A 27,118-nucleotide genomic window follows, 5' to 3' on the forward strand; every position below is an offset into this window, starting at 1 on the left:
ACTGGGAATTACGGAGTCAAAGAGTATATAATCGTTGAAGTCTACCTGTTGAAGCTAAATTTAGGGTGCCCAAAAGTATAAAACACCATGCTATATCGCGGTAAACCTATGCAATTAATTATTTGTAACGGTCAAGTTACGGTTAACTTACAATTAAAATCCCCTAGGTTTAAAAAATCGAATCATAACTAATCTATGATTTGTCAATTGACAACCGTCTCGTGTTTTTAATCTGTTTAAAATTTCTATATTGTCTATACTTATACATCATAGATTAGAGATTAGATTGTGTCGCTTCGTTTACTTGTGTGTGTTATTGAAACTATTGGAATGCGTTTAAAATGGAAAAGGCTGATGATATTTTTGAAAGACTGAATTTTGAATAAAGTGCAGTGATTCAATGAGTGTCATAAGGTATTTAAAATAGAATTGTGATTTGTGTTGTGTGATTGATGTAACGAATCAGTGGCAGTGGCACGCAAGATGGACGAATTGTCTAAGGGCATGTCACAAACAGGAAGCACTGTTGTAACTGACAAAAATCAAGAAAACGATGGTAAATATTCATAATATATTTTATATTATAATAATTCACTAGGTTTTAAAAGTTTTATGAGACTAGGCCTAAAATGAGCTTAAAAAATTTAAAATTGAAACGTAAAATCAACAATGAAACACCTAAAAATCGTTTTGATTAAAGGATATTTTTAACAGTGTCGTTGTATGTAGTGTGAAAATCAACACCTTTACGTTTTTCCTAAGTAAATTACGAATTTTAGTTAAGTAGGTACTATTCCTTATATAAATTCAAGTAAAATTATAAACATTAGATATCTCATTGTAATTTAAAAACCATTGAGATGTATTAAATATTTAAAACCATTAATATGTTTACATTTATTACCTCAATCATATATATAGAAACAACATGAAATGTATAAGTATATTCTTAGGTAACTAATTTAGTTGCGACTAATGCACAATTAAGGGTGCTGAGAACTTCACTACTAAAAGATATCAACAATTAGATTGAAAACAGACTATATGCCGATAAGTCCTACTACTGTCTTGTTTTTTCAAGTTTTAAGATTACATAACTTTAATCTTGGAAAAATTGTAGAATACCATAATAAGTTACATCAACTATATGTGATAATAAACTTGCCAAAAAAATGGAAAGTAACCAATTTAACAAACAATTCATTGTTTATTGATTTAATTTGATTGATTTATTCAGCATTATATTTTAGAATATTTTCTAGAATCTATTTTTAAAAGAAAACAAACCATAATCATGTTTATTAAACAGTTGACATACGTTGATAACAAGTCTACATCAAAATTGGTAGTGAAGACTTCCGCTGATGCAGAATGCTAATACAAATCTCCTTGATTTTCTAGCACAGATAACTTAAAAAACCTTAAGATTAAGCACATTTGGCACTTTGCCAAATCTCAAGGAACTGCAACCTCTTAATACAGCTTGAGATCATGATCTATACAGCTACTTCTGCCACATATTATGAAGCCAACTAAAGGTTGTAGAGCTTTCAATATTTTTATGTATATACAGATTAGTGAAGTGTGATTAAATTCATATTCTTTCTGGGCTTATTGTCTGTTTTAAATTAACAACTAATATTTGTTGTATTTTGTTTTTTTTTTGTAAGTTTTTGTAATTAAGACCGTTGAACAAAAAACACAACTTGTTATAAAAAAATCCAACAATCTGACTGAATGTACCCTTATGATGCTCAGGAAAAGAATATGAATTGAATAACATCTCATTCAGTCAAAATCGGTTCAATTGATTATGCTACAAGAGGAGGACAATGAAATACATATACTTTATAAACCCACTAAATAAATTACATATGTTCAAAAGGTATAACCCTCCAGATTCATTCGGGTAAAAGTAATAGGTACAAATACATGGTTTTCATTGTTTAAAAATATGTATTCAAACTGCTTACAACCAAATATAAATTATAAGCTTTTACCAACTTTATCATGTTTATTAATGCCCGGATACATTATTCCAGTCCTGTGATTGAAATCAGAGCTGGATTAAAACATGAAAAATTTAAATCCAAGCTGCAACTGCAATACACACAGTGCATTTCAGTGTGGGTTCCATGTTTCATTTTTAATTTAGTGCTGATTGCGATCACTGGACTGGAATTATGAAAAGTGGGCATAATTGTAAAATTCGTAAATAGTTTGTATGTCTTTTCGTAATGCGATCGATGCGATTCTTATCTTAAAAGTATTTTATAGATTTAAAAATAATAACAATAATATGGATAAAAGAGCTTACAAGTTATGTTTCTCCAGAGATTTCTCTATTTTTAACATGTCCGAAAGCCAAGTCGTTCGTCTTTATCTAGATTAATTTTTGGCAGTTCATCAATGTAAATTCGGGTTGATATACGTCTCCAAGGTCACTCGTAATGGTAGCCCACCTCTTCACAGGGAGTTTAGATCCTGTTTCTACAAGTGTACAAATCATTGTCGTAAAAAGATTCAACTTTTACTTTTAGATATTTTACTAGAAGGTGATATACATGCGTGGCCATTTGGTATCGTAATAGCTAAGATTCGTAAAGAAGTTTGTAAAAATATGCACAATTAAAAGTTCCTTTTTTTAATGTGTCATACGTACATGCACTTAATGCCGCTCTCTTTGTAAGGATCTGGGGTAATTACGTTTGTTTGAGTCCTTGCATTATGTTTTCATATGCACTTATAAAGCGCTCGTTATCACTTAATAGTAAATTAGCCTTCATATGACCTTTCATTAAGAGAACATCGAAATCATTGTAATTTTATTAGACTATTAGCACTCATCGAGAAGCATAAAAATTGTGGTTTTAACATTTGCTATTGTCGTATTGTACGTTTCTTACTTCGTTATTATTATACATGTTTTTATTTCATTTTTATCGATTTTAGTATATTTTTTGGTCAATCATAGTTTCAAAGCAAAACCTTTGAAACGAAATGATCTGTATTTAGGAGATAGATATACCATAAACCCAAATGCAAGTGTTCAGAACAATTTTTATGTTAAATAGACGCGTGTTGTGGTTAACTTTTTCTAATGTGGCGTGAACAGTTTATCAAGCCATAAATATTGCTATCATGTAGTTGTAGGGTTTACAATATTTCGTTTTAATAGTTGGCCATCAGCCATTTGACCTGCGACTACATCTTTATGCTCGTAAACAGAAAAAAGTATTTTCATTTTTTTTAACTTATTAACAGAGACCTTCTAGCGCTAGGGTATGTCGATGATGCAACTCGCATAAGGTGTGAATTTACAATATAAATCATAGATTAAATAAAATTCATAATAAACTGAAGTCAATGGTATAAGTTATATAAGAGTATATGTATTAGATAAGTGTTTGCGAAGGCGCAAAGTAATTTTTTGTGACCTATTTGATCTCGCGATATCATCTCCGAAAGCATCTTAAACCTGACATAAATATAAGTAAAAATATAAATGAGTTATAACACCCCACAAGGCAAATAAAAAGGTATTTATTAAATACTGGCAATGGCCTGCGACTTCATCCGCGCGAAATTAAAAAAAAAAATCTTTAAATGAATATAACCATGAATATAATAAATGTTTGGATATAGGTATCAATTTAAACAGAAAACAATTACTACAAGAACTCAGATCATAAGTTGTAAATCAATTGCTTAGAAGTGAAACATAGACGATTTTCAGAAAAGGTTATATGCTTAATTCAACAAGTTATTACTTGTTAATGATTTTCTACTGGAAAATGTTGCTTTATGTTGCATATAATTGTATATTGTTAAAATTTACAATTCTTTTTTAATGCATAATTCGTGTCAATTATCACTTCTTCATAATGAACAAAGATTTTAGCTATATTCATTTATTTGCCATTGTACATGATCTAGCATAATATGTTATATTGTTTTACTACCATATTTTTGGTTTTCTTGTATTTAGAGTTTGATAGATAAAGCTTTTCCAGATGGTGTAATGCGTGGTTCGCAGCACGCACGCCAACCATGTTAGCGTTGGTAGAACAACTTCGATTGTACCTCGGTGGAGGATGTGAGTGCGAATGCATTTGTCAATTGTGTGCGCCACCATCACCTGCCGACTACCGACAACTCTAGAGACACTTGGATGCCTTTAAATGTAGACATTTATTAACAACTGCCGGCATTCACGCAAATATGTTAAAAAACGAAACGTATTGCTACAATTAAAGGCATATCTAATGTTTTTCTTGCCATACACTCCTACATACTGTAAAATGTAAATATTTTCATTTATATACTGTTCGTAAATTACATTTATCAGGTCTAATAGTAATTTAAAAATTAACCGATCCATTTAATTTTTGATGTTTATTTTGAATCGTAATAAAACGGCTAACATTTAAAAATTTGATAGATGTATATTGAATACGGTGTGTCTTATAACTGCATGGTCAGTGTGATTTGTAATAATAGATGATATATTATTTGTAATTAATATAATACGCGTGTTAACGTACATATATGTTAAATGCCTTTAGACAAGCAACAATGTTGTGTGCATCATAAGAAATGCTGTTTCCTTATTTTTAATAACGTTCAGATTCTTATTTAAGGCGACACATATAAATACCGATTGACAACACAACACATACGAACTTAAAGGATGTCGACAACATGGACTGTCGTTGAAGTTTCAAATTCGTTATTAATCAGAAATAGGAAATACGTGAACACAATCTATATGTTTTATTATATTGTACATAAGTTTCGGAACTGACAGTAATGACGTACTTGCAGTGCGTTCTTTTATATTTATGTGAAGAGGAGATAAAGATGCATCGGTATTCAATATTGTTGTTTGTACATGAATGAAGATGCACTGGTGCCAAGAGTGGCGGGTGTTCCCTGCGTGTCACAATCGTGACTCAGCACACACGGCCCTGAACTATTAGCGATAGAAAACGACCTGAATGAAAACGTACCACGTGCTCACTTACGTATATACTTAGCTTACTGGAAGCAAACCTGTTATGCCATTTACTAGATACGAATTTTAAATCTAATGAATATCAGGCAGACTAATAAGCGATGAATGTTTCTGTGGGTTTTTGATTATAAATAAAAATGTTGTGATATCTGTATTTATTAAGTATTCAATAAAATAAATATTTAGCATAGCAGATAAATGCATTATTTTTTGTAATGAACTGTTTGTACATATCACAGTGTTTCTGAAGAGAACTTTTCCATAACCTTCATTTGAAGAAGGCTTTTTGAATAGTGGACTCATCTTAATTTGAAATGCAATTAATTTGTAGAAAAATAAGATTGACCTTATAAATTAAATCGCGAACTTATAGATTCTTAATATTTTGCGATGTTGTTTTTGTTATTTTACATACTATTAAACATTATTTCCAATACTTTTAGGCGAGGTGTGTAGTTTGTCTACACCAAAATGGATTTGACAATATGCCAAATATTTCAATATTGCCAATAGAGAAATAAACGTTTCATATATCTACATTTACTGTAAACCTGTATCCATACTAATTGTTACACTATAACGTCTTTCAGTTTGTCCTCCATTGGGTAATGTCATCCAAAATGAGCAGTGGTATAAGCCTATTTTAGGCAACAAAAGCACGTAAAACGATGTTTTAAAGGCCAGCTTGAGGTTATAGCAAGGAGACAATGGTAGCTGTCAATAACCTTAAGCACGTAATATTTATTTATGTCGTTTACTACACATGTGACATGTTTAAGTGCATGCATTGTCAAAAACAACTGAAGTTATAGTAATGGTATGTATAATGAAACAAAACATGCAGTCTACTGTGTAAATACGAGATCTAAGCATTATATTTAGTAATATTATAATATATGTAAAGCAGTTCTTATGCTTGAGCAACAAAAATCCATTTTCCTTTTTATATTTATTAATATACATTACTAACAGTATCAAAACTATCAAAATCTAAACTATTAAATACCCCACATATTAAACACTTCTAATTTTATAATCTACAATTGTAAAATGTGAATGGGTAAAATGTATGTTTTATAGTTTAACATCTCTTTTATAATTAGTCAGTATAATTCTTTAAAATTATACATTATGTATTGTAAACTTAATGCGCTGAATAAAACAACAATTTAAAAATATTCATTGTACTGGTAAAGTAAATTGCGAATAACATTAAAATATAAATTTAACTTTATATAAACAGTATTTACACTTCTTCTTAATGACAGGATTTTCTTAACAATTTCATTTTTGAGTTAAACTTCCGTATCATATTTTCGCAAAATGTAATTATATGAACAAAGAATATCCAAATAACTGTTTATTATTTCTGTTTACAAACTTTGAATTCGCGGGGCGTTCTTCTGAATGAATCAAAGGAAGTAGGGAACGAAGGGTATCTGGTTCTTTTCGAGGCAAATCGTAATATGCTAAATCGTGTTTACATTCGTCGGCATGATCGCAAAACGCACAAAAGCCTTCCTTGGGTTCTGCATACAAACATCTTTATTAAGACTGTTGACCTTCATGTCGACTAAATGGATACTTTATTATTTATATAAAATTTCCTCATCTACACAATCATCAGAGATACAAGAGGTTAAACATTGTCTAGGCTTAAGATTAAATATAATCAATTTATTCTAAAAAAAACTTCTAAGGAGCTACATCTTGTAAAAAAGTTAAAATTTTCCTTGGCATGTTTGCTGTGTAGTATTTTCCCCATTTGACGTACAAGATGCGACGATATCGAAGTACGCGATCTTGGAATAATTAATTATGACTGCAGCGAATGCAGCCCGGTACGTGATTTACTTACCATAACAATACATTGCCACTAATCATCGGGTTTTTGTTACTGCGCTAATAGCATGAATACTCAGGATGTATTAGTTTATCTTACATTGACTCGGTTGGATATTTGATTTAAAATCGTAAAACATGGTTTTGTACGAAATGTAACACTTTATTATTGTGTGTTAAAATTCGAATACAAATATAGTACAAGTAATTGATGAGATCTTGGTCAATGTTGACAAAATATCTAGTATATGATGAGGTTGTTGTTGAATTGGTAATAATTAGTATCTGATATTTGATTTCCGCTCGCTGCGTACTGAACCGCGTTGCAACGTAGTTGGAGCAGACGCAGAACACTCAACAGACTTTTTTCGAATCTTGTTGCTGATTGTAAGTAATCAATAGAGGTGACCAGCACATTACATAAACAGAAATCTAATGTTACAGGCTCGTCGAGTCCATTCATATACGTAAGCGAGTCGTGCCTGGAGTGCGAGCGAGTGCGGGCGGCGTGCGAGCGGCTGGGCGCCGTAGAACCGGCCCGCACGGCGGATGCGCTGCCGTCGCCGCAGCCGCCGCCCGCGCCCCCCTCGTACCTTGTCACCACACCTTTTGACGGAGACCTATTCGATGCTGCACACAGGGCCAAGTACAGGTTAGTGTCCATCAGGTTTAATATTTAACATTTGACGATACTAACCTTATTTATATCTGGTCTAGGATTGTTTGTTATAAATGGATGCGGCCACTTTTTCTTCCCGCTATTTCTGTCGATCTTTTGTTTTTTTTTCATTTTTTAAGTTATAAATATCATCTCTTAAAATAAAATAAAAAATTGAAAAAATAGCTTAGGTATAGATGTAATGTATCCAAATTATTGTTTAGTCTGTAAGCATTGAGCTTACGACGCGTGAGTCAGTCGCGCCGAAGTCGATTGTATGAACAATCCGAGTCGAAGCGCGGTGCGGAATGCTAACAGTGACGAAGCCCGCCGTTGCCCGGCTTACGGCCGATTTACGACATCTATAAACGAGACCTGCACGCCTCTGTACACGCACACGTTACATAGCAGTACATCTTCCAAATACGTATGTACACATTCATGAACCAAAAAGGTAGAAGCTGGATTAATTGACATAAAGGCAGAAGCTTAAACTAATGACCGATAAGTTTTTGACCCAATGCTTCTTTTAGATGGCAATATCTAGAAAGAACAGCCATCCTCTACACTTGATAGGCACTTATCCTTACGTTTCTAACAGGTATACGTATAAAATATAAGCCAAGTAAACACTTTGCTTAAGCGTTCTTCCGATAATTACGACTGTTATTTTCTTTAGCCGACAAGATTTTGTGGGTCAAGGAAATGTAACTAAAAGCACATCGTCCTTAATAAAAGATAAGGTAGATAAGAAAATAGGAAGGTTTTTTAATAGCGTGATTTATTCCAGGTGTAAATTAGTAGTTTTATTGGTTTTGGTAATTGGTAATCTTTATTGGCGTGTGTTTAAACATATTGAAAGTTGTTCAGACAACTAATTTTTCCAATATAGGTACTTAAATATAAAAGAAATCTAATAAATGTGATCTATTTATACAGGGTGTCCCGTGTACGTACGACACGACGAAGACGTACGACGTGTAGAAAAAAAAACACATTTTAATTATTAAAAATATGAGGATTCAACTTATGCCTCTTTCCAAAGTTCAATCAAATTTTTTAACCGTCTCTACAATCAATGTCAATATTATTTCGTGGGTAGAAAATTAAATTTAAAGATTTTTTGTCACTTGTAAAATTTTAATATTGAGGGAGTGAGAATTCGTCTTAGATTTTTAGATTTCACACGGTTCAAGTCGCCTAAAACAGCTAGGTAATCGATAAAAAAAATAGTTTTACTTTCGTTGTATTATGTCAATGAAACAATGTTATCGACCTTGGCTTGTAGTGTTGCAAAATTCTGCATTTTTACTGTTATATTGTTTAGAAAAGCTGTATAATAAAGAGCGTTCTTTAGTGAATATTGACGTTTCATACTGAAGTGCTTCAAACGTGATGAAATGTTTATTTGCTGTTAATCAATATAAAACTACTCAACCACTCAATACCCGATGATTATCAAAATTTATCGACGTTTATGAATTCTATGCGGTTTTTATGTACTAATAGACAGATTGTGTTTATTGATAGGTAAATTCGTTTACAAATTTATAATTTTAACCTCTTACACATCGAGTGATTTTATAGCGTACTTTTGCGGAAATACCTGTTGTTAAGCGTTCGGGCAACCTTTGAAAGAATTATAATCGAGAATTTTACCCTGAACGTAAGTCGGGGTTGTTTACACACGAACGTTGATTCGTAAAAAGGTCGTGGATCGGTGACTGTATTTCATGGAATGATGTAAATAAAGGTGCGAGTGCGTGTGGGAGGGCGCCGCGGCGGTTGCGGGTGCGGCGACGGCGGCGTAGCGCGAGGGTCGCCCTTGCGGCCGCGCGACGCTCCTCGCTATTTTCGGCCTTACATTCCTCGCGACTGTTTTTCAATCTAACGTGAAGCGCATAACGCGCTTGCCGCCTGCGTCTTTGTGTTCTCAACATGAATACTCGATAAAATTCTATTCATCGATTCTTCTCACGTTCGATTGATTTACTTTTAAACGAATTATCGAAGCGAAATCGGAAATTGTGCTCGTGTTTGTCGACATGCGGCCGACGTGCTAGTGATGTTTTTAGCTAATTTTTATTGTAACATGTGGATTAATCGTATCGAAAACAAGTGTTATACAAACCGGACTAGTGTCTTATTATAAGGAAAGTGTCGTCAATGGGTCCCACGCGGTTACCACCAACGCCGGAGGAGGAAGAAGCTCCGAACGGACTCTTACTTTGTCCAGATCAAAGTTCGCCGGATATAGCGCCACCAAAATGCAATCCGTAAGCAAAATTTAATGAATGTAACATCTTTTTTGATTAAACAATTCGGTGGAAAATATAGAGAATTATCAATCTATACTCTGTTTTCGTGTAGGAAAGAGACATGCCGCCTATTAATACTTGCTAAAGTTAACAGAATTGGAATACTTGTTAATAGAAAACCGTTAAATTAACCAAGGACTAGTATTTCTTAAGTGTGATTGACACTCGTACAATATAAGTGTTTTTAAAATTGTCCATATCCGTGCAACGATTGCACGCAATCTGCTATTGGTCAATAAAATCGCTTTGAAATTAAAATAGGTACGTTTTTACCTTGTATTAATCAACGTAACTTATTTGGCTTCTCAATATTAGTTATTAAATTCATTCATTACATTTGTGTTTCAACACCGACATCGTAATACAATGCTAATGATAAATTATAAAGAAAGAAAAAATAATTGTTTCTTATTATGCCGATTTTATCTTATCTTACTATTATTATAAATGCGAATGTTTACATGAATGGGTGGATGGATGTTTATCTCTAGGAAGGCTCAGCGGAACTCGATAAAATTTGGTAGAGGTGTAGAACATAATGTATAAAAACACCTAGGCTACTATTTAGGTTTTTTTCATTGTTTGTGGCCGTAGTCGCGGGCGACTGCTAGTTTACAATAATATAGGCATATGAATCAACGACTTTAAATAATTCGTATCTAATAAAAAAAACTTAGCAATATTCTTGTAAACACGTTTTAGACAGAATTCGTCATTAGTTATTTTCTGTTCAGTCATTACATTTGCTTACATGATATCGTTCATTCATACTAAGTTCAAATCGTCATAGTGATTTTATTGACAAAATATCTCTATCCTTTTCTCTTTAGCAGACTGTCCCAAGTTTACACCAGCCGCGTTATTCGACAACTCTTATAAAGAAGTTATTCATTACTCTTCGTTTCCTTAATAAATATTTAGACTGACAAATGCAAAACGAATTATGTGTTAAAAATAAGACTAAAGATGGTAACCGCTTTTTTACATGAAATATCAGTAAATACACTGACTTACAACGTGGCAGTCATGTATTAGCTAGAATCTACTTAGGTCTTTAGTTCTTTGATTACGATTCATGTGACGTTTTTTTTCTTGTTTAACGTGAGTTATCAATAATATGTGGGAAAATCTGTAATGATTAATATCGTCGTGCATTATCTTAATAGTGTAGCTTACATTGGAGCTTTCCCACGATCTAGTAATGCTTGACATTCATCTGTTAAAGATGTTGAATAGTCAGCTATTATAGACGTCGTGAATATGAGATGTAAACATTACCTTGTTTGATATTTTATAGTCTACGGAGTCGCCGCACGCCGACGACACGACTAAACAGACGTTGTCATACATCCAAAGGGAAGTTAGTCTAGAAGCACTGCTCTCATCAAAACTGATAAGATAACAAATTGCAAATGTTTAGATAAACATAGGTTTTTGCCCGCGACTCCGTTTTTAGAATTAAATACTAAACTTGAAATCCTATGTGTTGTCGCAGACAATATTCTGCAACTGTGCCAAAATTAATTCAGATTTGTTTTGGAGATACCTTCTTACAAACATCCATTCATCCATCCATCCATCTAAATTTTGGCATTTATAATAATAGTAAGATTAGACATTGTCGCGTTATTTTAATTTGTGATATCAAAACTAAACATATGTGCCGAAATTCAGGAACCATTGGGATGTAAGGGATATAATTTTAGTTACTAGATATGACCCAAATAAACAAACTTAACAAGTTTCTAACTAGGCAAGATACACTTGCGTACATACATACAACTGACTTAAGGCCACATCAGCTTTAGACTTTGTCAAACGTAATAATTCAATGCGTTAATTAGACGTGTGAGATCATAGCAATGTTTGTGTTTCTTGTTATCACATCTCGGACGGTCGGTAGATTGTTTTCATATTCCATATCGCAATTATCATTTCACAGCACGTTTATACATTAATATTTAAAAGTGTATGATATAGGTACAAATAGTGAATAGCAATATGTACTCATACCTTAACTCATTACAACTACGGGTTCGGATAAAGTTGCCTGACCCTATCCCTGATCAGACGTGCTTCATAAACAAAACCGAGTCAAAGTATTTCTTGTTATTATATAGTAATATAATAGTTCTAGTTATCATATAAATAAAAAACAAAGAGCAGGATACCCAGGAACGATAATCACAATTATTGAATTCACAGAAACATGTCGTATTGCGCTTAACCCAATTCAATCTTTAGAAAATCGCTTGTGTTTGTCGGAATTCGAATGTAATTCGTCAGAACTATTTCGATCGGTCTCCGTGCCCACGATATTCGTGTGTGGCTGTGTCCTGTGACGTCACGCCGGCGTCGGTAGGAAGCGCACGCGTCACGCGCGACGCGCCAGTCTATCGCCCGGTACGATCATTCAAAGTTTTTTTGCTATAAGTACAGTCGCCTTCGTGAAGGTATTCCAGTTACAGATGAATTATTTTGCACCTTGCAACAAACTTTAACTGCCGACTTTTCTTACATATAAACAATAGGCGTCTATCTATTTTTTGAATAATTGAAAAACAATTGTTACACAAATTATCGACACGTTGTAAGACCTACTAGACGTTCAAACGATTATCGCTTTTAATGTGGAACACTGCCAATGAGCGTGACTGTACATTGCTGTTTCCTATGTACGAGTACGACCCGGCTCCAGTGCTATTCACAGCTAGCGATATAGCTCCTCGCTCATTTTGGTTGTTCGACACTTTCCGGCAATAAACACAATCTTGAACTATGTTAAAGGTAGTCATACTACGAATGTGCCATTTATGAATTAGTATTCTACGAGAAATTCATACAATTGGAAAACTACTATTATAAAATTATACAATAATATTGAACACAGTCTTAATTGTTTGTTTATAGTAAACAAATTGTGCTCCGAAGTCTCTTAGGTAATTAAAAACATTACGTAAATTGTTTCGGAGTACATGTAATTAAAAATATGACAATATTTAAATTTATATACATTAAAACCATAAATCTTGAATAAGACATTTGAGGTGTTGTGTCGTTTTCGAGAGACGCATTCTGCTTTAAACTTAAACCAAACCCATCATCCGTCTCTTACTATAACATGAAGAGCAGAAAACTGCGTAATAATAGTGCATTTCCCCCTTCTTAAATCATAATACGGTTCTGCGAATGTGTTAAGTATTATTAAAATCTGTTCATTACATTTAGAGTTTACGTAAACAAATAATCTTTGTTCAGGTTAATATTAATAGTGGTAGTAGTAGGTAAACGCCGTTAATTTTTTTGGTTTTAGTTTTAAATAATGATTTTAACATAAAATAAAAACGTCTTTGGCCCAAATAGACAAGGTAACTTTTTTCCGTTACAAACAGCTGACCCAACGAAACAACAATGTTAGTTCCGGCAATTGTTTCGTAAATCAAATCAAGTGTACAATACCACAATTAAGTCGTCACCTATTGATGATCAAAACCGTTGTTTTTAAATCGGAATTATTGATATGTGTTTATTTAAAGTATGTAGTATAAATAGCTGGCAATTGTAAAAATGAGAGGAAGACAAAATTGTTTTAGATAGAGTTCAAACCCTCATATACATCGTAGTCAGTATTTGCCCATGATTGTTCCTAATATTTTTATTATTATCTGTTGCATAAAAGTGTATTTTTATTACCAAGTGCATGTTACATTAGGGTGCTGGGACCGACGGCGGTGCTGCAGCTGGCGGAGCGCGACGAGCCCCCGCCCGCCAATGCGCGCCCGCTCTACTCGCTGGCGATGCGCGGAGCCGTTATATGCTTTTCGGGATTCCGAAAAAAAGATGAACTCGTAAGTGCATTTTTTAGCATTTAAGATTTTCATTCATCATTAACACAGTTATATAGAATTTTATGTAGAAGATTCATACTTTTTAAGGTATGTAGCTAAGCAAAATTTTACGGTAGGTACCTAATAGCAATTTGTAGATGTTTTCTCTCTGCTGCTAAGTTTCTCAGTTACCATAAATCCTTCCGTTGTATAAATGGATAAATTACTTTGATAGATTTTTATCTGTTTACATACACTTCAAACATTGTTATCGTTAATTTTTACATGTGTAACAATGTGTAGGTATCAGAGTCGATGCTTCCATTTGCAATAATAGCGCACTTGAATATCAGGCGAGCCACTTGACGCGTGCAGTGTCTGGGTATATAGTTAGAAACTGTTCAATTTCTCGTTCGATCAAGGTCATTTTACAACCAAAGACGAAATTTGGTATTGAAAACTATAACACCGAATCATTAAACAATATTTTTATTTTATCGACATAAATTGCATGTATCTCTCAAACTATTCGTGCAGTAAGAATGTTAAATATCTGCAAAAGATGTTCGCGATTGAAGTATACTGTTGAACGTGTTTCTACTTAGTATGAACCATTGTTAATGAAATTATTAAAAGAAATTTCTAATATATTGTTGGAGGAACATGTTTTCCCTGTCCGTCAAGTGTTACCGGGAAGCGTGAAATGACTCAAATGTAAATAATAATACATGAGTAAAATTTATTCCCTATGTTTGTTATTTTAGCGTTATTATTGTTTGAATTCTCAGTAGCGTGTTTTCAATTTTCTGCATAACCTATTTAGTATAATAATTTCTTTTTTCTTATTTAATGAAATTGTTACTATCGTTTTACTTTGAAATGAAACATAGAAAAACACAAAAATTAAATCAAATGAAAATGAAATCTATCGCCTCGTAGTCTATTTCAATGGGTAATTCGTAGTCGCTGTATGAAATTAAGCTGTAAAAATAAAATCTCTGGATCTCCGCTCTATTGGTGTTTTACGGTTAAAAGAAATTGGTTTTTATTTTTGATTAAAATTTAGGTTACTTACCAAAATCGAGATCTGTAAATAACTTAACACAGATCGCATGTAACAATTTTGGTCATTGTCAACAATTGCATTAACGCCGCTTTGATATATGATTTGGGCAGTACTAAAACACGTGTTACAATAAATCTGGATTAGTCAATGATTTATGGCGGTTTGCGACTCAGCTTAAAGCAGCGTTAGCGCCACTTAAAACCAGTACGTTACGTTGTTACGTAAACAACCCAGCTCGACTGCAAAATATTTAAATTTTTATAAATACTAGCTGTCGCCCGCGACTCCAAACGCGCGGAATTAAAAAAACATAATTAGTAGCCTGCGTGTTCTTCCAGACTACGTTCTATGTGTATGCCAAATTTCATCAAGATCCGTTCAGCCATTGTAGAGATACCTTCAAACAAACATCCATCCATCCATCCATCTATCCATCCAAACGTTCGCATTTATAAAATTAGTAAGATAGTAAGATTTACTAAATTTATTACATTCATTATTATAATTAAACTTTATATCTGTACCGCAGACGTACCTGATAACTTTGATCCACTACATGGGCGGGTCAATCCGCAAGGATATGTCGAGCAAGGTGACACACCTGATCGCAGCGGCGGCGACGGGCGACAAGTACCGTTATGCCACAGGCTTCGGCCTGCCCGTGCTGGCGCGATCCTGGGTCGACGCCTGCTGGGAGCGCCGCGACGACCCCGCTTGCCTCGCCACAGACGACACAATCATTGTAAGCGTTTGTTACCTCAATCATTTTATGATCATTTATAATTTATTAGTCGCTAGTATAATATTTCTTGCTTCAAAATAATTCGATAATTTATTTACGGCGATATTTAATTTTTCTCAAAAAAGTAGGTCTAGTAGAAAAGTAGGTTACAATTGATTTCTACACACTGTCTTATCGCGATTTTTATCTCAAGAGTTTTGGTTTTGATTATCGTTAATATGACAACAAAGTTAGTGAAATAAGAATGTTGCAGTTCTATATCAGTTTATAGTACATTTTCTTCTTATGTGACCTAAAAATAATATTTTTAAGTAAGTGCAGTGCAGATCTTTATATGACGCCTTCCTACGAACGGTGCACTCGGTTATTATTTTAAACTATCACTTATTAAACGATCGGTTGTATGATATTTTATATGCATTTTACAGAAAGAGCACAAGTTAAAAGTGTTTGCTGGTGCGCGGGTATGCTTCGTGGGCTTCCCCGAGGATGAGACGCAGCACATGGCGGAGGTGCTCGCCAGCAACGGCGGCGCCACCTGCCCCCTCGACGACCCGGACTGCACGCACGTCGTGAGTACCACATACATTATCTATGGGGATATACACAGCGGTATTACAATACACTGATTGAAATGTACATTCAAACTTTATATTAAGGCTCTTTTTCAATAGGAAATGGTTTAAGTTATAATGTTATATTTATATTTCGGACGCCAATTTTTTAGAACTAAAATGCATATAACTTACGTCATTTTTTGTAGCACACGATCTCAATTAAAACTAACCTTTTGCTCGAAGTAATTCATATTATTGTTTATTATACCAAATAATTAGTTTAGTTTCAAAGTTAACCGTGAAATTCTGTACTATTATTTGTTTTCAATGCAAATTAATGGAGAAAAAAAACGATGACATGTTTTGAATGACTGACGATATTTTGTTCCCTTTAATGTCTACTGAAATACGTAAAAGTAATATGTTATCTAATATAATAAGTAAATCATTATTTCCTTGTTAGAAACTAACACTTTGAACATGTAACTCTTTGATAGTTTTATCGTAATTGAATCAAAGCAGTATTAAAGCAGAGTTTGTTTACAAGCGCGTCGTGAGCGCACGTACACAAGTCGGTCGATGCGTGAGGTTGTCGTTTCCGCTTACTCTATGGTGAAACCGTTAATTCAAACGGTATAGCTGATGTATTTTAATTATTTTGGAACTAGAGAACTTCTTACGTGTATTTTATAAAAAAGTAAAAAACAAGAGCTTGAGAGCAATATGCAACTCCCAAAGTAATCACAATATCAAACAATTGTCAGTAATCACCAAACCGATAGTTATCTTATGATATTATCATGAATTGTTTACGTAAAAAATATTTTTAAATTTATAGCACATTCATCATTTATTAGTTTTAGCTCAATAGAATTAGCATGCTTGTAGTACCTTCGGGAATAGAACTCATAGATTAGTTACTAGTAGACATTTCAATTTATGTTGTAGTATGTCACTTCCTTTATGTATTTAAGGTGTATGATGTATACGCTGCTAGTGATTGCTTTGCGTTTAGCGACATCTTCATGACCTTATGCCGTGTAATGTTTATTCAATTATGTACCGATGGAGTAACAGCGTTCTTGTTTATATTTTGACAGCCGTTATTATAATCTGCATCCAAATTATTTTTTGTTTTCGAAATTAGTTGTTTTCTTTTATAATAGAATGGGCCTTCCTTGTACATTACTGAGTCTTCCTCTGACTCGGTATTTATAATTCGTCACGACCTATTCCTCACGGCGCAAGTCGACCCATTGTCTATTCACCACTTTTGTTTTGCCGCAAATCAGTTAGCACACCATATTATCATTCCACGTTTCTTTTTCTTCGCTTTGATTTTTCGGTATCAATTTTATATTTGTGTGTATGTATGTGGCTTCTGTGTACTGACTTATCATACAACTTCATAACAATGATCATTGGTTGTTTACACATTTCATACTTCAATCACTTTTGTTTCTATTAGCGTATTTTGCACCATTTTGTAATCATATTCTTTCTGTTACTCGCTTGTTTTATTTATAGAAACTCTATTCTTTGCGATCGTTCAGCCTTTCGTGATTTCATCCATGACGCTAAAATACAAGCAATAAAAATGTATTACGTACACAAGTTTAATGTTTGTTAGGTAGACGCTTTTACGTGTTTAACTATCTTTCTCACGATGGTAATAATATCGTTCTGCATGTTTGTAAATGGAATGGCTTCATTACATCATTGCGTGGTGTGTTTCACACATGTTTCAGGTAATGGCCAATGGGGAGACTTTCGGTCGTTCGCTTATCCTATCACCTCCTGTGATCACTCCAGAAACCTCCGCAAAACCCTCACGAAACACATCTAACCGTTCCCAAAACACACCCAAGACCTCATTGTACCGTAGATTATCCGCTCGGCTATCGGGACGCCGAACCAGTCCCAGCAAACATGATATTGATTCCATTGAAAATCGTTCTCGAGACGACAGAGAACAGCGCTTGGAGCGCGCCAGAAACAGTATTAAACAAAACCAAAGCAAAGATGAAACAGATAACTCGAGAGTTAGCTATGTAGGAAAGTCATTTATAGATGATTCGTGCACTAATAGCGATAAAAACCAAAGTACTGGCCAAGTGGAGAGCGTTGAGTTACGGCAATATAAAACATGCGGCAAAGAAAACAAATACTCTTCGCAAGCGCTACTCGGAAGTAGATTAAGCAGCAAAGATAAAAGGGAAGTCTTTAGAAATAAGTCTATTAACGTTTTCAATCTAGTGGAGTGTCTTACGGAAGCGGGATCGCTTCATTCGTCGTTAACAAAAAGCTTGTGTGATCTGGATTGCAAGGACGAGTCGGGCTTTCTCTTGCCCACGTCCGCCGTCAGTAAGGAACTGCAACATTCGACTACTACTATATCCTCAGGTAAAAAGAGAAGTAGAAATTCAACGGAATCCAACTTTCAAGTAAGCGTGGTCGATGCCAATATTTCACCTGACAAATGTGACGAAAGTAACTGGAAATCTATTAAAAGATTAAAAATTAAAGATTCCTTCAAATTCAAGAATCGACCTACCATTTTCAAAAGGACAAAAAAAGATCCTGTATCAAAAACCATGGGGGATATTACAGTGGAGCCCGTTAGCCCTGAAAGTGTAAAGCCCACCGATCCCGCGGGTGAATTTGTAGCATCGACATCTTCTCCCATCAGAGAAGATGACAACGCCTCTGTTAGCTCGCTAAATATAAGCAAACAATCGGGATTTTTTGACATTTCTTTCGCATCCATCCGGAGCTCAAAAACGGTAAAGTCTGCTTCGAAGTTACGGAGGAGTGTTAAATCGTTCACTGCTTCCTTCCGAAGCGAAAGGAAGAAGAAATATGAGAAAAGAGTAGAACGCAACACGGTAGAAGTGAATCCATGCCATCTGCCATCGGATTTAAAAAATGTTTCTACGCCAAAGAGAGAGCTCGATGTGATGAATTTGGACATATCGCCGGTGCAAGTCGACACAATCGATAGCACAGACATGCGGACACCGCGCAGAGATGAAACCGACGTCGATGACTGCGACGACTCGGTGATTTTCAAAACTCCTCAGCGAGTGTGGCTGCGGACGCACCGCCACTCTATTTGCGGCGGCGCGGATCTGAAAGCGAACGTGTCGCAGTCGTGCAGCGCCATTCCCGTCCCCGCCCCCTCCCAATCGTGTGCTCCCTCCCCCGCGCCCCGGCCCGCCCGCGACCAGCCGCAGCCCGCCTCGACGCCCCCCACCCGCGGCGTCCGCGCCATATCGCAATGCCATGGACTATCGCTGCCGGTACTAACACCATTTAATTCAGTACTACTAAATTAGACTAAACTTGTCATGCCATAGACATTACGCTGTATCGTTGCGATAAGATTAATGAAAGCCAAATTTCTGTCCAAATGCAAGCTATACTATATGCATGTCCTCTTTAGTATGTTCAAATTGTTCAGGCGCTTACATGTGCACTAAGGAATGGGATTATTGGATGCGGACGATGTATTTATTCCGTTTAAACAAACTCGAAGGCAGTGGCAGGTATTTAACTTTTACTTATAAAACACACAGGTTGTAGACGTACACAACACGGGCGTGGCGCCCGAATGCTCACCGAGAGTACACATAGTCAAAGCCGAATGGTTTTGGGCGTCGGTACAGAACGAAGAGGCACAAGACGAGAGAGAGTTTCTCTTTAAAGATGTAAGTACTACATAAACTATAAAATCTAATGTAAATAACAAAATTCTCCGTGTTACAATAAAGTGATCGATGAAAAACATGTGTAGTATCTGGAGGAAGTGTCGCGACGGTCGTCAGTGGGCGCGGCGTGCGGCGGGGCGGGCGCGGGCGGCGAGGAGGCGGGCGCGGGCACGCCCTCGCAGGCACAGCGGTTGCGCAAGCGCAAGCTGCGCGGAGGCGAGGCGGCGCTGCACAAGCGGCGCTCCTCTTTCAGCGACGCCGTGCTGCTCAGCCTGTCCGGCAACCTGCTTGACTGCACGCCCTCGCCCGACGGCAAGCAGCTGCTCGAAGGTGACCTAACCATACTCTACTTATTGTACGCTTACTACGCATGCATTATGTCGTATAAGTATTTATTTGATTCTTGCAATCATCGCTCTCTTCTATTTTAGAGTCTGAGGTACCTGATAATGTGGTGCGTAAGCTCATGTCCCCGCGGCAACAAGTCTTCATGGAATTGTTACAAACGGAGTCAAATTATGTGGGAATACTGCATACCATAGTCACTGTAAGTTCTTTACTTGTATCTGTATCTATATGAATGTTTATCTACAAGTTATAATGTCACATCATTGAATACATTTTTTAAATAACAATTTGGTACTTTTCAGTTGTTTAAACAACCCTTAGAAGAGATGACGGAAGACGACAGCAGTAATGGAAAGAACCAACCCTTGCTCAATAACACTGAACTTAAAATAATTTTTGGGAATTTACCACCTATTTACGAATTGCACCAGTAAGTTTAAGTATATTAACAAAAGAATATTAATTTCAATCTTAATCATTGTAAATTAGAAAACATCATACATATACCAATTAAACACCTTCCTGTCAATCAATAATGTCAAAAGCAAACTCAGAGTTGTTAAGTTGTACACTAAGAGTCCCCCGTAACGACTGTAACATAAGTAGTTAAGGCATGTTACATTATGGTGTGAACATTGCAGGCGAATGCTTGAGGAGTTGCGGTACGCGCAGGCGCACTGGAGCGAGGAGGTGAGCATCGGGCGGCTGGTGCTGCGCTACACGCCCGACATGGTCAAGGCCTACCCGCCCTTCGTCAACTTCTTCGAGAACACCAAAGAGATGCTGCAGCAGTGCGATCGTGAGAACCCTAGGTAACGAATCAATGTGAAAACTAACTAAAGGGAGTATTACTGTGGAAAAAACAAAGCATTGTTATCTCAGATATTGTATTTTTTTCAGCTTATTATTATTTTTTTGAAAAACATAGAAATTTATGATAACAATTCTAATACAAGTAGTATTTAAACTTATAATAAATAATGTGCAAAATACTCTATTGTTTATAGATTTCATGCATTCCTGAAAATATGCCAGACGAGACCGGAGTGCGGCAGACAGAGCCTGCAGGAGCTCTTGATCAGACCGGTGCAGCGGCTACCTAGTATAAGCTTGTTATTAGACGGTCAGTATACAATTGTATCATACAAACTGTCATAGTTTCAATTATAAACTTAATATTTTAAATTTCTACTGCGATTTTTAATTATCAGGAGGGAGTATATGGAGTTATAGCAACTTTTTTTTTGTATTAGATATATTGAAGCACACACACAAGAACAATCCGGACCACGCGGCGCTGGTGTCTGCGCTGGCGGGCCTGCGCGAGGTCATGTCGCACATCAATGAGGACAAGCGCAAGACCGAAGGCCAGCTGCAGATGTTCGACATATACAACGACATCGACCAGTGCCCGGTACATTACACACAAACTTTTATACAACATGTGACATTACATGTGTTAAAACTAGTTTTTGCCCGCGAATTCGTTTGCGAGGGCAAATTGTAGACTATGGTCTACATCTAAGCGAAATTATGGGGTATATAGCATTAATTCTGACTCCACCTTTACAATTTTAAATTTTATATTAAATAAACTGGAATATAGGAAGTGTAGACCGTACAGAAAATTAATAAATAACAATTAGAAATTCTTGTATTAGACGTTTTTGTTAGAAATATGTATGTGATATTTTGAAAATGCATTTCAGGCACATCTTGTTTCGTCCCATCGTTCGTTTGTGTCCCGCTGCGAGGTCGTCGAGCTGTCCAAAGAGCTCTCTGGCAGGGGAGATCACCTTGTTCTGTTTTTGTTCACTGATACCATGGAAGTGTGCAAGAAAAGATCAAAAGTATGTTTATACACTATGTCGTAATGCAATGATTTTTAATTATTATATTGTTTGCAATTATTTTTATTTATTTTTAGGCTTTTAACAGTAAAAGTCCCACCAATGGTATGGGAACGATGCGAATAGGTTCAAGTAAACCCTACAGACACATATCACTGATGCCTCTCAGTACGGTGAAGCGCGTCGTCGATATTAGAGAAGCCGAAGGTAACTATTCATGAATGTTGATGATATTTATACCTTAATTATGTTCATATTCTTAAATTGACTGTTCAACTGAAAAAAAATTAATAATAATAAATGCCGCTCTTACTTAAAATCAAACAAGAATTGATAGTATGAGAAATCTGCGTTAACTGTGCGTAACAAATTTAATATAGATTTGAATTAATTTGCAGATTGTCACAACGTTTTCGCGCTAATGTGTCGAAGTAATCAGGAGTTGAAAGAGAAACTGTATTCATTCATGATCACCGACGAGACGGTCGACAAGTCGCACTTCCTCCGACAGCTCTGCAGGCAGATGGCCAACACCGTCTGCAAAGCTGATGCCGTATGTATAACATTATAACGCATTAATTAATATTACAAGATAAAAACGTGACGTTTTAATGTGTCCTACTAATATTATAAATGCAAATGTTTGGATGGATGGAAGGATGTTTTTTAGATCATCTCCAAAACGGTTCAACGGATCTCGATGTAATTTGGTATAGATGAAGAACATAGTCTGTACGAACATTTGAAGTTTTTTTTTATGACGCGCGCGACAGCTAGTAACAAATAATTAACTGAAAATTTTGTTGTGATTGCAGGACAAATTCCTGGCATGCCTGGAGTCGCACCAGCTCGACATCGACACGAGCGACCTCGCTCTCAGTACGCTCTCCAGGGTTTCCAAGTTCGCCGCCAGGACACGCATCAAGGTACACAAACCGAAACACGTTGAATACAAAAAGAATTTATTTTTAGTTGGGCGATGGATATATTTTTTACAATTTCGAAACATTAAATGTAGCATGTTTAGTGCTTATGACTGTTATGCAACTCAGCTTAATTTGTCATACAATTTGCTTAACTGTTATATTTAACAACTCTGTACCAATGTTTTTACGAAGTAAATGACAAATTGGGCAATCATAGCAGTCATATCAAAGTGTGAGCTTTTCTACAAACTAGCGAGTTTTACGCTAAAGTATTACAATCGGTATTGTTTAAATGTGACTAAGGCATGACTACGATAATTCTGTTCATAAATTTTGATAAATCAACATTTAATGTACATGCTTATTAAATAATTCATTAAATTTTATTTTATCAAAAAATGTGTTTCTTCAAAGAAGTAAGAAAATTATTAGATTACAAAATTTCATTTGTACATTGAGCTCAAAATGTCACTTACTCCATTTTGACGTCCATTTTATCGTGTAGTTTTTTTACCTTGATGTATTATTTGTTTAGAGGTATTATACCAAATTGTTATTTTGGTTGTTTATGCAACGATTACAGAGGAATGGAGATACCATAATAATAAAATCGTATCTAGAGCCGTAAGTACAGATAAAAAGTTAGCTTATGTACAACGAAACCAAAAGCAGTCTACATCAGGTCTGAACCGGATGACTCAACATAATGCTGTTAGTGGTGTTATAAATCAGTTGTTATAGTTGATGTAAATAATGTACATACATAAATGTAGCTGTTGTTTAAATGTTACAACTGGGAATAGGATTAAGATACAATAACACTATGCAATTAACATCCATATCAAAATTGTACATAGAATTAAAAAAAATGTATTTGAAAAGTAATATGAGAACAGGTTGGTCTTCGAAATAAATACGGAATGTATATATTTACGTCTACACTCGTCTCAACAAAACAAAACGCAGCCAATAAATAGCTTGTGGCGTGCGAAAGCGAATGTTTTTAGTTCGTCGTTGGTTGGTCCAGATACATAAATGAATATAATCAATTGGTGTAAGATGTCCAGTGCGGACCTGGTGTAGCGCGTAGTGTGGAGTATGGGGTGGTTAGTGTTGGGCGAATGTAGTGTAGAGCGGGGATGTGTTCCAGCTGGAGGCGCTGGCCGGGCTGGGCGGCTGGCTGCGCGCCGAGCCGGGCGCCGCGCTGCTAGACACATGGGTATTGCGCGCTCACTTACTCGCACAGGTCTGACGCGCATCGAGCACTCCTCGAACTAATTGATACATCCTACACGCTGCTTCCCGCCATTCATCGTTCGCCATCATATTTGCACAATGCACATTGAAAATATGACGCCTTTCTTGTAACGCAACATTTATAGTCTTTGGTTCGTCTTGGTTGGGTTTATTTCTATCTTTACATTGGTTGGTCGCGGGAATCAGCGTGATTATATGGTAATAGGTTGATGCTTGAATCGAAAAATCGCCCACATCATTCGAAAATTCATTATACAACAAATTCATGCCATCAAGTTGCATAAAAATTAAAACAACTAAGAAAGACAAGAAGGACTAGCACATGCGGAGGAGAGACTTGGAAACTAACGCTTCGCTTCCAATCATTTGTGATTAACTCCATTGTAACTGTTTGTGAGCGTGCATTACCTAATGTGTTTTGTTAAAACTTTCTCTCGTATCGTAGTTCAACAAATATTTGAAAGTTATACCAATGTTCATAAATAATCATTGCTACTTGTTACTTCGCACCGATCTGGTGCGAAGAGGTGATAAACTATCATTCTTGTGGGTTTTTGTTGGTTGCATGTTTATATTGTTATAAAGACACATACCTCACGTTGTATTGTGTAATGTGCTAAAAGTTTGTCGCAATCGACCTTGACTGGGTGTATTGGTTTACTTGTGGTATTTACGGAGCCCTAATTGTGTGTTTGTAAATGTGTGCTTGAGGTAGCTCCAGTTTTCAAATGCTTTGGTGGGTTGGGCACCTAGAAATAGGAAATAAAATCTGTTTTTGTTTATATTTGAGAACTTACAGTGAAAATTGTTATAAAATTATCCTTAAACATGTCTATGCAAAGAGTAATGTGACGTTATTGAATACGAACAGTGTAGCATTAGATGCGTGGCATAATGTAGTTGGGTGTGGTGCAGGTGGGGCGCGCGCTATCCTTCAACAAGACGCCGTCGAAGCTGAAGCGCGCCATGTCCTCCATGATCTCTCCCTTCGGCTCCACTTCCAACCTGACGCCTGCTTCGCAACTTGCGCAGATGAGGCTCGCCAGTTGCAACAATATCAACGTGAGTATTATTAATATATCGCGATGTATACTTAATAATATTTATATTAATCAATCTTGAATTTATTAAAAATGTCACAATATAGCGTTTTGATAACTAAAACGTTTTTTAATGCGACTTTTAATCGAAATCGCTTCATAAAATGTAGTTATATTCGTTAAAATGTGTATATAGTGACAACTAAATTGTAAAATTGTTTAAAATCATTCGAGTTGACCATGAGTATTTTTATTGACAACCAAGCTGCGTAAGAGTTGGAATCCACCCCAGAGGAAAGAAGACTAGAAGAGCAGAGAAGACAAGTAACATGGTAGTGGTACTGCTTTAACTATTTTAAAAATAAGTATCACAATAAAACATGTGTAATAGAAGTCTAACAATATAATTAAATAAAATATGTTTATAGTTTTATGAATTTCTGGACCTGTCTTTAAATTGAACACGTGGTAATAATTCCTTTTATAATATATTTCAAAAGTGCTCAGAAACTTTTATAGGAACAACAGAAGAGTATATAATAGAAAATGAAAGTCAATATAACGATATAAAATATGGGTTCAGGTACATAAAATATCAGGTATTGCCAGATTCGTTTAGACTGGCTTGACACTTGCTTTGACACTACTTATTTAGTTTGTGAATTTTAGTCTAAAGAATCTTACAACTTTAACGTATTGTTACTTATGTATCTACAGCTTTTTTAATATGTTTTTAATGTAGGAGATGGGTACGAGCGGCGGCAGCGGAGCGGAGGGCGGCGGCGAGGTGCTGGTGGCGCCGCTATCAGTGCAGCCCACGCGCAAGGCCTCCGGCGCGCGAGCTCCCGCGCTGCGCCGCTTCTGACCGCACAGGACGCTTCTTGACCGACATAAACCAGTGCTAATTTATAAACAGGGATGTGGCAATCACGATGACGGTTCACGCTAGACGGACGCTGTAGGTATCGATGTGCCTTGCTTTGGAAGGGTATTAAAATGAGATGGTTTAATTTATTTGATAGTATTATGGAAACGGTTAACGGCCTCGATATTATATTAGTGTTATCAATGTGAGATTGTAGTTTTAAAATGTTGAATCTGAAACGCTCGATTACACGCTACATGTAAATAGAAGGCGGCTTTAGCGTACGCGTGCATCGGTCACTTTGTTAAATTCGAATAATATAATCTCCACTAATTTCGGGAATAGAGCAGTGGCCAGTCTCTGGGTTTGTGTAATACCATGGGTAAACATTAGTTAGTTGTCATAACATACGTCGTGTCACATAGTGTTATTGATATTATTGATATAGTTTTTATAATTTGTACATATTGTGATATTTTAATTTAATCATGAAATAAGCCTCGTTCGTACGTACGTAGAATAGTGTCGTATTTGTTAACCTACATTATCCGTCTGCTGTCGATTTGAAACGTTCATTATATTTGCCTTGTCGCTTCGTGTGAACGTTACGACGAATCGCATTGGCCCAGTGTTGCAGCGGAGAGTCGGCGCGGCGCCATCACGTGTCTGTACATAGCGCGCCCGCCCGGTCTGTACAAAGCACGGCAGACTTCGAGGTTCGGTGTTAGTCAATGTCCTATAATCTATTCCTCGTCCTCCCAGTCGGCCGATGCGCCAACGAACGCCTCGAATATCGGTATTCATTTTATGTACGCATCGTTTTGCAATGTACAAAGATTCATATTTATATTTTAAATGATTGAAGAAATAAACATTATTTTCAACAATCAATGCTGTTTTACTTTATCCGATTTGGACCATTTTTTCAGTAATGAATCAGAAATGAAACAAAGTCATACGACTTGTGAATTATGATGCGAGATTCTTGTTGAAGTTATGCTCGAGGGCAGTGATATTATAAATACAACTATATATAGATGTGATCGTGATGAGATCTGATAAAAATGAAAAACATGATTTCCTTTTTTTATATTTTATAAA

General features: G+C 35.8%; 1 protein-coding gene across 6 annotated transcripts; it reads left to right on the top strand.

Moving 5' to 3' along the window:
* The first annotated feature begins 286 nt into the window (after positions 1-286).
* On the top strand, positions 287-26,894 carry pbl (epithelial cell transforming 2 pebble). 6 transcript variants are annotated; one of them, XM_013311420.1, is made up of 21 exons: positions 287-556; positions 4,014-4,096; positions 7,301-7,508; positions 13,545-13,680; positions 15,255-15,467; positions 15,896-16,039; positions 17,773-19,323; positions 19,600-19,731; positions 19,818-20,061; positions 20,163-20,278; positions 20,382-20,509; positions 20,721-20,891; positions 21,087-21,202; positions 21,333-21,493; positions 21,789-21,929; positions 22,007-22,136; positions 22,328-22,482; positions 22,745-22,855; positions 24,006-24,101; positions 25,028-25,174; positions 25,895-26,894. In XM_013311420.1, the coding sequence occupies exons 2-21, from the start codon at positions 4,051-4,053 to the stop codon at positions 26,015-26,017; spliced, it is 4,269 nt and encodes a 1,422-aa protein (XP_013166874.1). In that variant the 5' UTR covers positions 287-556; positions 4,014-4,050; the 3' UTR covers positions 26,018-26,894. The 6 variants fall into 6 exon arrangements, with proteins under 6 accessions (XP_013166874.1, XP_013166872.1, XP_013166873.1 ...); XM_013311418.1 differs by lacking the exon at positions 4,014-4,096; XM_013311419.1 differs by lacking the exon at positions 4,014-4,096 and having other exon boundaries at positions 24,006-24,074.
* Positions 26,895-27,118: the final 224 nt, after the last annotated feature.

The sequence above is a fragment of the Papilio xuthus genome, unplaced genomic scaffold (assembly GCF_000836235.2).
Source record: "Papilio xuthus unplaced genomic scaffold, Pxut_1.1 DF827680.1, whole genome shotgun sequence".
Classification (NCBI taxonomy): domain Eukaryota; kingdom Metazoa; phylum Arthropoda; class Insecta; order Lepidoptera; family Papilionidae; genus Papilio; species Papilio xuthus.